General features: G+C 44.5%; 1 protein-coding gene and 1 long non-coding RNA gene across 2 annotated transcripts in view; one reads left to right on the plus strand and one right to left on the minus strand.

The window, feature by feature from the left end:
* Positions 1–12,305, plus strand: part of LOC307097879 — a 431,535-nt gene that overhangs the window by 313,803 nt on the left and 105,427 nt on the right. The window lies entirely within an intron of this gene.
* On the minus strand, positions 1,136–3,334 carry LOC307097574 (disintegrin and metalloproteinase domain-containing protein 20-like; the record flags this gene model as incomplete). Its single annotated transcript, XM_079767684.1, has 1 exon — positions 1,136–3,334. The coding sequence occupies one exon, from the start codon at positions 3,332–3,334 to the stop codon at positions 1,136–1,138; it is 2,199 nt and encodes a 732-aa protein (XP_079623810.1).

The raw sequence follows: 12,305 nt of genomic DNA on the forward strand, positions 1-12,305 counted from the left end.
GGACCCATTGTCGCCTGCTGTTAGAGTTCTCACCTACTTGGACCTAGAACCTGAGCTCCAGGGGCCCGGTTCCCTGGTCTATCTTCCCAGCTATGCCACATCACACATCACAGAAGACACTTTCCATCAATAAGGGACCACTTGTGTCCCAACTTCAGCTCTGAACATGTCTGTCCACCACAAACATCCAGGTCCACCAGTTTGTGGGAATTTTGACTTTTAAATCTGACATGATGTTTCTGTGTTACATGGAAGAAATTTCTAATTTTAAAGTGTTCAGGTAAAGTTATACTTTCATCTGTTTTACATGACATTGTACAATGGCATTTCTGGGAAAACTATGAAGACACAGAGGAGGGAGGTTTCCAGCCCCACAGGCCTGTGGAGAAGAGGGTGTTGGTGCCTCCCCAGGACTCAGCTTGCACTCACTGACGCTCTCTGCAGTGCACAGAGGGGAGGAGAGGCCCACATGTGCAGGCTCCCCTGAGGTCAGAGAAAGGTGGGCCATTTCTTCCTCCTTTCTGACTGAGTGCCACTGACTGGTCCACTCCACACCGGAAAGGGTGCTCTCCACTGGGCTCAGCTGTCACTAGCAGACAAGGGACCCTCGCTCTCAGCCCACGCCCACAGCCGTGCACTGTGAAACAGTCAGGAATTTGGTGTGTGTGTGGGGCGGGGAACCCAACCTGTTTAGAGACGGAGACCTTACCAACGGACTAGGGGACACTTGGTGCTCAGGGCACAATTGTGGGGAACTGTCAGTAATTGGCACTAAAAGAACCTGTGGCCACTGTCACTAATCCTGGGACAGGCATCCACAGAACAAGGTCAGATGCTGACCAGGTCTCCTGTCCAGACCTGAGTCTCAGGCTCACTCAGGGCTCTTACAGACCTACAAGAACTGCACAGGATGCTAACGTACAGTGCTCAAGCTTTATTGCAGATACTGGCCAGCCAGCTGTCAGAGTGAGAGATGTGAAAATATTCATGGTGCGCACACCCTGGATATGGGGTAGGACCCCTGCAGTCGCTCAGAAGTGAGGGCTTGAGCTCTGCCAGTGGGTTATGGTGACTTTTTTCATGTGTTTCTTCATGTTGTCTGAGTTGTACAGGGGTCGGAAGGCTGACTTGCTGTTTACTTTTCAACTTGCACTTCAGTGACTGTAGTGGTCTGGACAGTTCTCACATTCGTGGCTACCCCGAAGAGCAGTGCGGCTATGAGGGCAAGCAAGCGACCAAAAGCGACTCTCAAATACACGATTGACATAGGATTTGTCCTTACTCCCCGAGTTCTTCTTGGCGGGGGTCCGCTATCGACACTCCCTCCGGCACCAGGGTTTATGCACAGGGGAGGGTCCCAGCTTACATGGCAATGGCAGTTCCCTTGGTTGTTGCACACGCCCCTGTAGTTGCATTTCGAAGGGGGGCAGTTGTAGTCTATCTCTTCTATGGAAGTGTTACATGAGCCCGAATTACACATTAATGTTTCACGACAGGGGGTACCAGTTCTCACATGACCAGCGTCGGTTGTTTCTGTTCCACGGTGTGTGTCCAGTCCAAAACACCAGTTGTTTCCCCTGAAAGACTGATGGAAAGCCACGTGTTCCTGCAGGCGAGGCATATGAGTGACGTTTATACACTGTAGGCGTCCACATAGCACACTATATGGGAAAGGACAAGCGCGTGGATTGAACACATGAGAAGTTCTACAGTTTCCGAATCGGTTTGCCTGTACATTGATGAAGTAACAGACGAGTGGACCATTCAGTGCCCCTTCCCCAAAGATCTCCTTGCAGTGCATACTGCGGTCGGTACAATTGCCATGATAGCAGTAGCCGTCCTCAGTGCACGGGGTTCCGTCTTGCAGATAAAAATTCATGGGGCAGCTCGTTTCCCTCCCCATGCAGTACTCTGGAAGGTCACAGATGTTCTGGATCGGTCTGCAGAGCGTCCCCGCGGGCGTGTAGGTGCAGTTTGTGCAGCATCTTTCTCTGTCACAAACGCTTCCAGGCGTGAAGCTGCAGTCGGTTTTACAGCAGGTGTTGGTATAGCACTCCTTGAAGGACCCACAGTCGCAGTGCTCTTTGTCTTCCACCTCAGAGTTTCCACATCGAGTGACTGTCAGGCTTTCATTTGCATGGACAAATCCAGTTAAGTAGAGACAGTCTGCATGGTCAGCACTATAGGAGTTTTGTAGGAATACCACGGAGCAGTTGCTAAAGGCATCTGTCAACACGGGGTACCTGTACATGATGCAGGTGGTCCTTCGCTGGCAAACACAATCATTTGTATCCATATACACACCCATTGTCTTCCCAACTTGCTGGGTGGCTATTACCGCCAACAATAATATATGTCTGTACAGGTGACCCACATAGACCAGACTGGTGTGCGTGCACAAACTGTTCTCATTGGGATTAAAATTAAGTTCATGGGGTGCATCTTTAAGCACCATTAAGCCTGAATAGGGCCGAAAAGGAGTATAAATGTTGTTCCGATAATTCAGAGCAAATGGACCACTTGGCACAAAAAAGTTGTTCATATCGGTTGGATCCCTTGCATTATAAATGACCATGATGCTGATGTAGTACCTTATGTCAAGGCCTCGGAACATGGAGTCCATTAAACTCCCTAGATATACTAGGAATTTGATGTTTTCTGACATATTTCTGTACAGAGTATAAATGGAATTGGAACTCATGAGGCAGGCTTTCATGTTTCCTCTGTGGGATGAATAGAGCTTACTGCTGATCCTGGAGGCTGCACTGGTGTTCACTTTGGAGAGCAGAGGGTGCCTCTCTGCCTTGTATCCCAGCCTGGACGTAGGTCCTGTGGCGTTGGTGTCGGCTACGATCTGAGAAATGATATGCTCAAACCTCTGGGAATCCTTGAGGGGTTTGATTTCATAGGCAAGGTCGTCCACCTTCATGATGCCTTCCAGGCCCCCATAGCACGTGTCCACGGTGACCATGGAGAGAGGGACGTCCTCCAGGTAGCCCAGGTAGTAACAGTCGAGCGGGAAAAAGGGGTGGTCCACCTGCAAGGCTCCTTGGTCATCCTGAGTCATCACCACCAGCTGTCCAGGCCAAAAGAGTCTCTTGCGCCGCATGTGGAGGACGTGTCTCTGCCCCCCAAACCTCAGGCTGTAGGAGAGCCAGCCTGCTGCCAGCAGGGCTTTGCCATGGTGCAGCTCCTTCCTGGGAATCACCACCTCCGAGGAGATGTAGCGCCAGGAGGGACGACCTTGAGAACACTGGGTGGGAGCCAGCACCACCCAGAGCCCAAGCAGCAGGATGGGCGTCCTCAGGGTGACGGGACCCCCTGCCAGCCTCATGCCCTTGTTGAGGGAGTACCATCAACGGGGACGAAGAGAGGGAGGTTCCTCAGTGAAGCTGGGTCCCCACCATCTGCTGTGGCCACCTCCCGCCAAGGGAATAGTGACAGAAAACCCACCCTGGCAGGATTGCTGAGGTAACAATGACAGGGCGTGGCAGTGGGTGGGGCTGGATATGCATTCAGCTGGGATGAAAGTGGGGGAGGTGAGAGGCAGGTCTGGGGAAATAAGAGAGAAGGAAGAGGAAGGAAAAAATGTTGGCCAAATAGGCAAAAGTGACGTACACCTCATCCTGGAGCCAGACTGGAAATACAACTACTTCTGAGAACATGCACCTGGAATTGAGGAATGAGACACAGCTGAGAGGACCATTTGCAACAAGGAATGGTAGAGGGCACCTGGAGATCAGTAGGAAAGGGGATGTGGATTTGAGAAGGGTGGCCAGACAGCGGGACAAGATGCAAGGAGGAAACTGTGTTGCACCAAAGCTGGGTCCTTTGCCGCAGTTATAACATCCTACTTTGAAAAGGAAAAGCCACAGGCCGTTGGCTGCTGGAGAGTCTGGACTTAAGACCATTGCTGGGAAAGGCTAAAGGCGGCCTCAGCAGCATGATGCTGTGGGGAGAGAAACACAGTTTTGGTGTTATTTTGGTTTTATTTTGTCTTTGCTTTTATTCTCTAAACCCATGTGGACGAAAGGAGCCACATGCTAACCTGACAAGCTCAGGGGAGGCCTGCGTGGCAGTCTTGCAAACTCAGAGACCTGGAATAACCACAAAGGATGGTTTGAAAATTAAATATTTAACTACAAACAGGTTATGGTGGGCAGTCATTCCTAGGCTGCTATCTTCCCTGACAAAGATCAACTTGGATCTTCTTTACTGAGCCCATTTGCCTTTTTGCCTCTAAGATAACATATCTGTGAGATGTCTGGGTAACTTGTAACTTCCTTCTTTTGCTGGAGCCCCTGGGGCACAACCAAATGTGGTAGGCGCCAGGACAGATGCCTCAAATTCCTTCATTATCATGTTAACTGTTCCTGTACCCACCTAAGTATGTGTCCATCATTTTACTTTTTGTCCAATCCCAGGGGTTTCCCACCATTTGACTTTATCCAATGAATTTCATGTAGCCCACCTATGTCCCTCCTTTGATGGCAATGCATAAATACAGATGTAACCCACCATTCTTCGGAGCATAATCTCAATTCATTGAGGTTCTGCTTCCCGGCATATGTCGACAGTTTGGCTCAAATAAACTCACTAAAATTCTTTACAGGTTTCAATGGTTTTTTTCGTTAACATTACTTGGCGTAGTCGGCAGGATTCCAAAGAAAACTCACCCAGGATCATCCCTTGGACATGGACTTGGAGCTAGGATCCAGCAAAGGGCCCCTTGAGCCCACCGGTTCTCCGCCCATTGGGTGAACGTGCGTGAGTCGTCTCTTGGATCCAGGACCTTCCCTTGCTTTGGTAGAGGGTCTGACTTTATTTGAGCTGTTTTAAAATCCTCGAGGTGGAACCAGGGTTGACAGAACCCCAGGTTAAGGGTTGGCAGAACCCAGGCTAAGGCAGGACTGGAGGAAAAAAATGGGTGGCTGGTTTTGATTTTGGCTTTTCAATTGGAATTGCTGAGAGTCTGAGCAAAAGTAACTTTCGCCGTATAAATGAGCTGAACTCATTCAGCTCCGAAGATAAAGGGGCAACATTTTCTTTATTTTTAAAGAATAGTCCGATTCTGAGGTGTTCTTAGGTGACTAAGAATTTTGTGGAAGTGTCAGAAATTCAGGAGCCCCATCTGGAAGTTCCGACGCAACTGTAATTAACTAAATGGCTTTTCTAGGGGGCCACCATAAAGACTTGGTATGCCTGGGCCCCAAAATTTTTGTGGTTTTAGACAGCCGGGAGAGAAACTGAGGCCACATTTGACCTACTACATAACATATCTAAAGTTTGCTCAGACTACAGATATCCAAAAAAATAAAAAAAATTTAACATGGGAAATTGTGCCTCCAAGGCTAGAAACTCCCAAGACCCCAGCCCTCATTTAATACTCCTGATAAGAAGCCTTTACTTGCAAGTACTTAACAGAAATGAGAAAATTTAACTAGAAAATATTAACTGAGGAATGGCCAGAAAAAAGAAAGAAAAAAAATGCAGTTTGTTTGGGGTACCTATGTTAATATTTTGCATGCAGGAAAAAAAAAAAAATGCCGGCTCTGAAATTAAAGTGAATGAGTATATGGGAAGCGTATCTTGATTTGGAAACTAGAAGCTTCTAAGAAAAATTTTTCTTCCAATAAGATGGAAATTAATAAAAAAGATTTTCAGAGACTGTTTCAGAACTATTTTGAAGTTAACAAATGTCTACAGCCATTTTTGAATAGTCCTTTGGGAATGTACTGAAATTCTAGAGAGAGGCAGTTCCCGAACCGGGGACAAAAGACACTGCTTTGGTAATTTTAATGCTAGACATTCTCTGGTGTAAATTCTTAGTGTGTTTTCTGCGCGCCTGTATAAGAGTGTTGATGTTTTTGTGTCTCTTTGTTGTTGTTTAATTTGTTGAAAGAAGAGGCAACTCCCGCTTTGGGGAAGCCTAGTTGTGTGTGGTGGGGTTGAAAGTGTGAGAGAGATTGCAAGAACGTCCCAGCAGCTGCCAAGAATTCTTATTAATCTTGGGGGCTCTTCTTGCTCTCCCTCTCAGGGTTCAGCCTCCAGAAACAGCTAGTGAGATTTCTGTCTGTGGGTCTGAAATATAATTGTGGCAGTCTATCTTTTAGGGATTTCGGTTTGCTCTTTCCTTATTTGTTGTGAGAATAAACAAATCATCTTCTCTGTCAAAGAATAGTTTAGACAGCCTCCATTTTGGACTGTGACTTGGCAGCCGCCATGTTGGCCGCATGGTTTGCTTCTTCCCTTGAAAGAGCAAGGGCCAACCCCTCCCTTTGAATTAGCCAATCGGGAAAGACCGTGTGCCTGAGCTGCAGTCAAGAGCAAGGACAGGTCACGTGCGTTGTTAAGGCACTCTGCTTCAGAAAGAAACTTGCAAAAATTCTCAGAGCTAAGTTCAAACAGGAAACTTTAGGAGGGTAGCATGTGTCCAGTCAGGGACACTGGCAAGCCAAGAGTCATGATTCCCTGTGGGGGCGTCAGCCAGTGATACTCTGGGTATTTGCGTTTCACATATTGGGAGTTTATGTATTATTTTCAATGCTCAATACACTGCTTGCAATAAGCCATGTGCCTCATTTTAAACTCTTACATATTATTCTTTATATGTTGAAATTATAATTGAATCTAAAGGTATACAAATTTTATATTATTCTCTATGTCATTTTACAGGGATTATTACTTACCAAGAAGTTGTTGTCTTGGAATGTTATATTTTATAGAAAAGCAAAGTTTTTATCAAATCTATAACCATGCCACTTTTAAATTTTTGTCATTTGTGGACAGCTTTATTCTGATGCATTTGTAGGTATATATGTCTAGAAAAATCCATGAAAAGGACTCCGATTTACTCTAACTTGCAGGCTTCTAAGCAGGTCATATTTTGAACTGGATGAAGATTTATAGAACTTCAAGGAATAAATAAACAAAAACAACTATGGGACTAAATGAATTGAAGATAATTATTCTTATGATTCTATTTAAAATATTGTTGACTCTTAAATCTCTTGTTTCCTGAATATAGGGAAAAGTAAAGAGCAGACATTCTGCATTATAGGAACTAACAAATTGGTAACAGATTCATTTCACAGTGCGCTCCCGGGAGACGAAGCGTTCAAAGATCATGGTTTACAACCAGGAGATTTGCTGTCTTGGAAAAGACACCAAATAAAAAACTCTCCAACCTCATTGGAGGGGACCTTACCAGGTATTACTAACTAACCCATGTGCAGCTAAGCTTAAAGGAGTTAGCTCATGGATTCACATTTCTCATTTAAAAAGGGCATCTGACTGTGAATGGACATCTACTCCCATCTCTGACACCATCTCCGTCTGCAGCGGAGATCACAGACTTTTCAAGGACGAGAAGTCGCTGACCACGGAGGCAGACAGCTATCCCAAGATGACGTCAACAAGGCCTGTATACTCACAAACTGATATTGCTTGTTTTATATCATCTGATTGATATTGATATTGATTGAATGTACATAAAATGATTTTCATATTATTATCATCCTTATGGTTCCCTAGTGGAAACAATGTCTACCTCCCCAGACCTCTTTCTTTATTAGATATGAAAAATTTAACTTAGATACCTGCTAACCTTTCCTACCTACTACACAATGATGTTCTGGTTATCAGGTATGATAGTGAAATTAATGCCTTGTTAGCCACACATTGGTCTTCTGCTATCAATATAAGCTTTGGTTGTTGTTGTTGTTGTTTTTGGCTCTATCTATTATAAAGGACCCACCTTAGGCAAATACCTCCAAGAATATCTCCCTGATAATTCCACTGGTAGAATTGTATATGGATGTAATCTGGATGAATATTGTATGGCTATAGAGATGGGTGATGAATAGCTAAGAAAAACACCTGGATATGATGGCCAAAGGCTTGCAGCAGCCTGTCCTATCTGTCATAGCATACCATGTCCTCGGACTCACCAGCCATGTTCTTGTGGCTGGATGTCTGTGAAGCAAGAAAGAAATCAATGGGTCCCTATTTCAGAAATTATTGGCATTACTTGGTGGGTAGATATGTCTGTAACTACCCCACCATCCTTGCGTCCTGGACGCTTATGGGAAGCCCTATGGAATACTCAAACTCTAGCTCATTTGGGGGTCACCTCTACCCATTTAACTATGGCATGGGAAACTCAACATTTTTGGGCTCCACTCAGTATACCCTAACTGCTCCCAAGCCATAGCTACCCAATGGCAACAACATTCCTGGTGGATCCAACAACATTGGTCCCCCTAAAAGAAGCAAAAGGGGAATACTTGGAGCAGTAGGGGCTGGCCTTGGTATCCGGGACAAGCTGAACTTGTATGTAGCTAATAAAGAATATCATTCATTAGAAAAAGATTTTTATCTCAAATAGGTCATATAGAGGGAATGCTGTTTCTGGAAGAAGGAAAAACAGTGGGAAGCAGCATGGAAAGATAATAAAGCCTTAGTTTAATGGATAGAACAGGCTCGACAGACTAAAAACTCATGCCCAAATCCAACAATGGGAACATGCTTGTGCCCTAATTCAACTGGGCCTGTTGTCTATGCTAATGCAAGGAATCTGAAGTGGCTATGAAACAATGGCCAACTATAATGGCTGCAAAAGCCCAGGCCAGACACTTATGGGACTCATATGGTTCCCCAGGAATTTGGAAAATTTAAATGGGAAATGTGATCTACAATATTGTGTTTTTAAAAGCCCAGGTACGAGTTAAATCCTAAGCTTAAAATTCCCAGTAGTTCAACTGGCTGGCGTAAGGACTATCCTCTATAATACTAGAATACTTCCAATGGGAAGTAGATGGGCCATATTTAAAATAATAAACAATGTGAACCCATCTCACTGTCTGTGAAAATTGGAAAAGTGAATGGTTATGCCCTCAATCCATATGGAATACTGAATTCACCCAGTCCTGGCTTATTGTATCTACCCCAACAAATAACAATATAGTATATAGGAAAGGGGCGTTTTTGCTGGGAAGGGTTAAAAGCAATCTTTACTGTAATATCACCAAGTTTACATTAAATAATACTAGAATATGGTGTAATACTGAAATTATAGGCAGAATGACTTTGCCTGATGTTCATAAAATCTGTGATAATATTGATACTGAAAAACCAATGTATTGGGAAATTGAACTCCTCCCCATGAAGCCATTTTTATGGGAACTAATTGGCCAGAAGAGAAATTAGAACTTCTAGATGATGAAATAATAGAGAGTCTTAATTCATCCGGCCAAACATATCATAAAGTACAAATGACGGTGGATGAAGGAGGAAAACATATAATTAGCTTAATAAAAAATTATGATAATACATGTAAAGGGTTTTTCGGTTGGCTGGGATGCTTGTTCCCCTTAGACTTTTCCTTGTCTAATATTAGACTGTCAGGAGCCAAGAGTCAATGACAAATTAATTCTAACATTATTTTAGTAAGCTAATGAAACAGAACCTCATGGAAACTTGGTCCTCACCATTGGCTTACTTCCTCATGCCTGAGGACAAAGCATTCTTCGCATAGCTGCCCTTCAACCGCCCCATCCTTTATCTTTAGTCAACACCCTTTACGACCTTAGCCAAATTATCTAAGTCCACATGATCCGCTCAGCCCCTATCCCTCCTAGACATCTCCCCTTCTAGAACTTCCTCATACCCCCTCCCCTGCCTGCAGCCCCTGCTGGCAAGCACTGATAGGTCCACAGTTCACTCCCCGCGCCCCACCTCCCACTCCCTGACTTGGATATAAGGCACCGCTGTAAGAATAAAAATTTGAGGCTTGATCAGAAACCCATTTGTCTTGCCTCCATTCTCCGCGTCCCTTGTTTGTCTCATTCTCTTAGGTTCGTCTCTGGTGTCCGTGTTGTTGCCCCGCGGGTCGGGGCAAAATGGCGCCCAACGTGGTCTAGAGACCCTCCGACGAGAACATCCACTGGAAAGGCCTGGCCAGGCGACCCTCGGATTGAATTCCGCGACCCTCGGATTGAATTCCGCGACCCTCGGATTGAATTCCGCGACCCTCGGATTGAATTCCGCGACCTTCGGATTAAATTCCGCGACCTTCGGATTAAATTCCGCGACCTTCGGATTAAATTCCGCGACCCTCGGATTAAATTCCGCCCTAGATCGCCGCGCACCCGCCGCGAGTCAGATCGGAGTAAGGTAAGTGGATGATTTTACAAACAAGAATTTCAGAGCATTTCACCCCTCTGCTCGGCTGTTATTATTGGCTTTTCGGGTCAATTCCTCTAGCCCACTAATAAGCAGTCACCTCACCGTACTGGGGAAGAGTTAAGGGTACCCAGTCTCGGTAGTGACGACTCTGAATCACCTGACCTAGTATCCCTGCTTTACTTCTCTGTCGGAAATTTCTCACTGAGTAAATTTGCTCTCCAAACCTTGAGCTTGCTATGAACAAAAGGTCGTTCACCTCATAGACTCAACCACGAGGAGTTCACCTCCCCCGTTCCTAAGGGACGGGGGACATCAGGGATCTTCCTTATCTATGAGGGTCCGAGTAGGCGGATTATACCTACCGACTGTTTCACGCAAGCAAGGGAGTAAAGAGCAATATTGAAAGGAGAGAGTTCCGCTTTGATTTCACAGTTGGCGAGAAAAGTCAGGCTGACCTGGCGTGGGGTTTATACGGCCTGGAGGCTTACGTGGGAGAGGATAATTACCTAAAAAGCCATCCAGCCTACCAGATATGGGGCATTCACTGAGTAGTCATGAAATGTTCCTTGATAGCCTCAAGCATTCCCTCAGAACACGAGGAGTAAGGGTTAAAAAGAAGGATCTCAAGAAATCTTTTGACTTTATTCATGATACCCTTCCCTGGTTCCCCCTAGGAGGAACCATCAATCATAGACGATGGGTTAGAGTAGGAGATGCTTTACAAGATTTTTATCAAGCCTTTGGCCCTGAAAAAATTCCTGTAACGTACTTTTTCCTATTGGAATTTAATTAATGACATGCTAAAAATCCACTCACATGACCCTGACGTTCAAGAAGTTATTAAAACGGGGGAGGAAATTCTTAAAGAAAACTCCCATCCCCCTTCCACATGCCCTTCAGGATTATTATGAGACTTTTGGTCCAGAGAAAATTCCTATTTTAATTGGTGATGGCCTTGATTCAGCACAGGAGAGTTTAAGAATGTCTAAGTGGGGTGCAGCCACGGCCTTACAGCCTGCAATGGAAGGGTGCAAGTCTCTAATAATACCATCTGCACCTCTTCTGCCTCCACGTGTAAACTACTTGTAACCAAGTAAAAAAGAATAAAAGGAACTTCTCAGCAACGGCCAATAATTCTTTATCTTAAAAATCTTTTCTTTCCTTAAAAATAAAAATAAATAAAAATTGAAAAAAGTAAATAAAATAAAAACAGTAGATGCCAGAGCAGTACTGAATCTTCCCCCTAAGAAAGAAGGAGGTGGGGGAAGGGAGACACGTGGTGATCCAATATGGACGCCACTCCCCAAGACAGCCAATTTGAAAGGCCTCATCTTTGTCATCTTTATTTATTTTCCAGCTAATGACTTAAAGCTTTTACAAATTCATAAATGCATCCGGGATTTCTGTACACATGCAAGGGAAAAGGCCAGTTTAAAAACGAGTGCGCATAGTTTTGAGCTGGACTTGACCTTTTTCTGTGTACAGAATAAAAACCCGAGACTATTTTGGCTTTAAAGATGGTGGAGATGAACCGGGGAGAGAAATAGAGGCTGGTTTCCCAAGGTGATTTAAAGTAACTCTTTTGAAATCACCCACCCTGAGGCAAGTAACCCCCAGGACATGTAAATAGCTATGGGTTTGCTTCTTGACTTCTCTAGCAGGAAAATTCTTTTAAAAAAAATTTAGCATCTGTGCCAGGCCTATTGGCTGGAAATTTACAACTTTTAAGTTCAAATTATCTAAATGTATTGAAATTTATAATACTGAAATGTTGATCTGAGTATGCCTAGTATGAAGTCTAGATGATAGAAGTTAATCTATTAATTGACTATGCCTTATATTTTATTTGAAATGTATCCTTAAAAATGTAAAAGTATTATTGATTTGAGAAATGCTAAGTATTTAATTTTGCTACCTAGGATTTAAAGCTCTGAAAGTTTAAGGTCTCTTTACTCTCCATTAAAAGGTTTTAAAGCTACACCCTTTTTTATGGAGGGAGGGGTGGACACGCCCTTCCCCTAGCATGCAGGTAGGCTGGTTCCCCCCAGCAGCCATCTTAGAAGAATGTTAATTTGCATTTCAATGGCTACACCTTTTGCTAGCCGACCTTCCCAGAAAAG

The sequence above is a fragment of the Cnephaeus nilssonii genome, assembly GCF_951640355.1.
Source record: "Cnephaeus nilssonii genome assembly, chromosome: 4".
NCBI lineage: Eukaryota > Metazoa > Chordata > Mammalia > Chiroptera > Vespertilionidae > Cnephaeus > Cnephaeus nilssonii.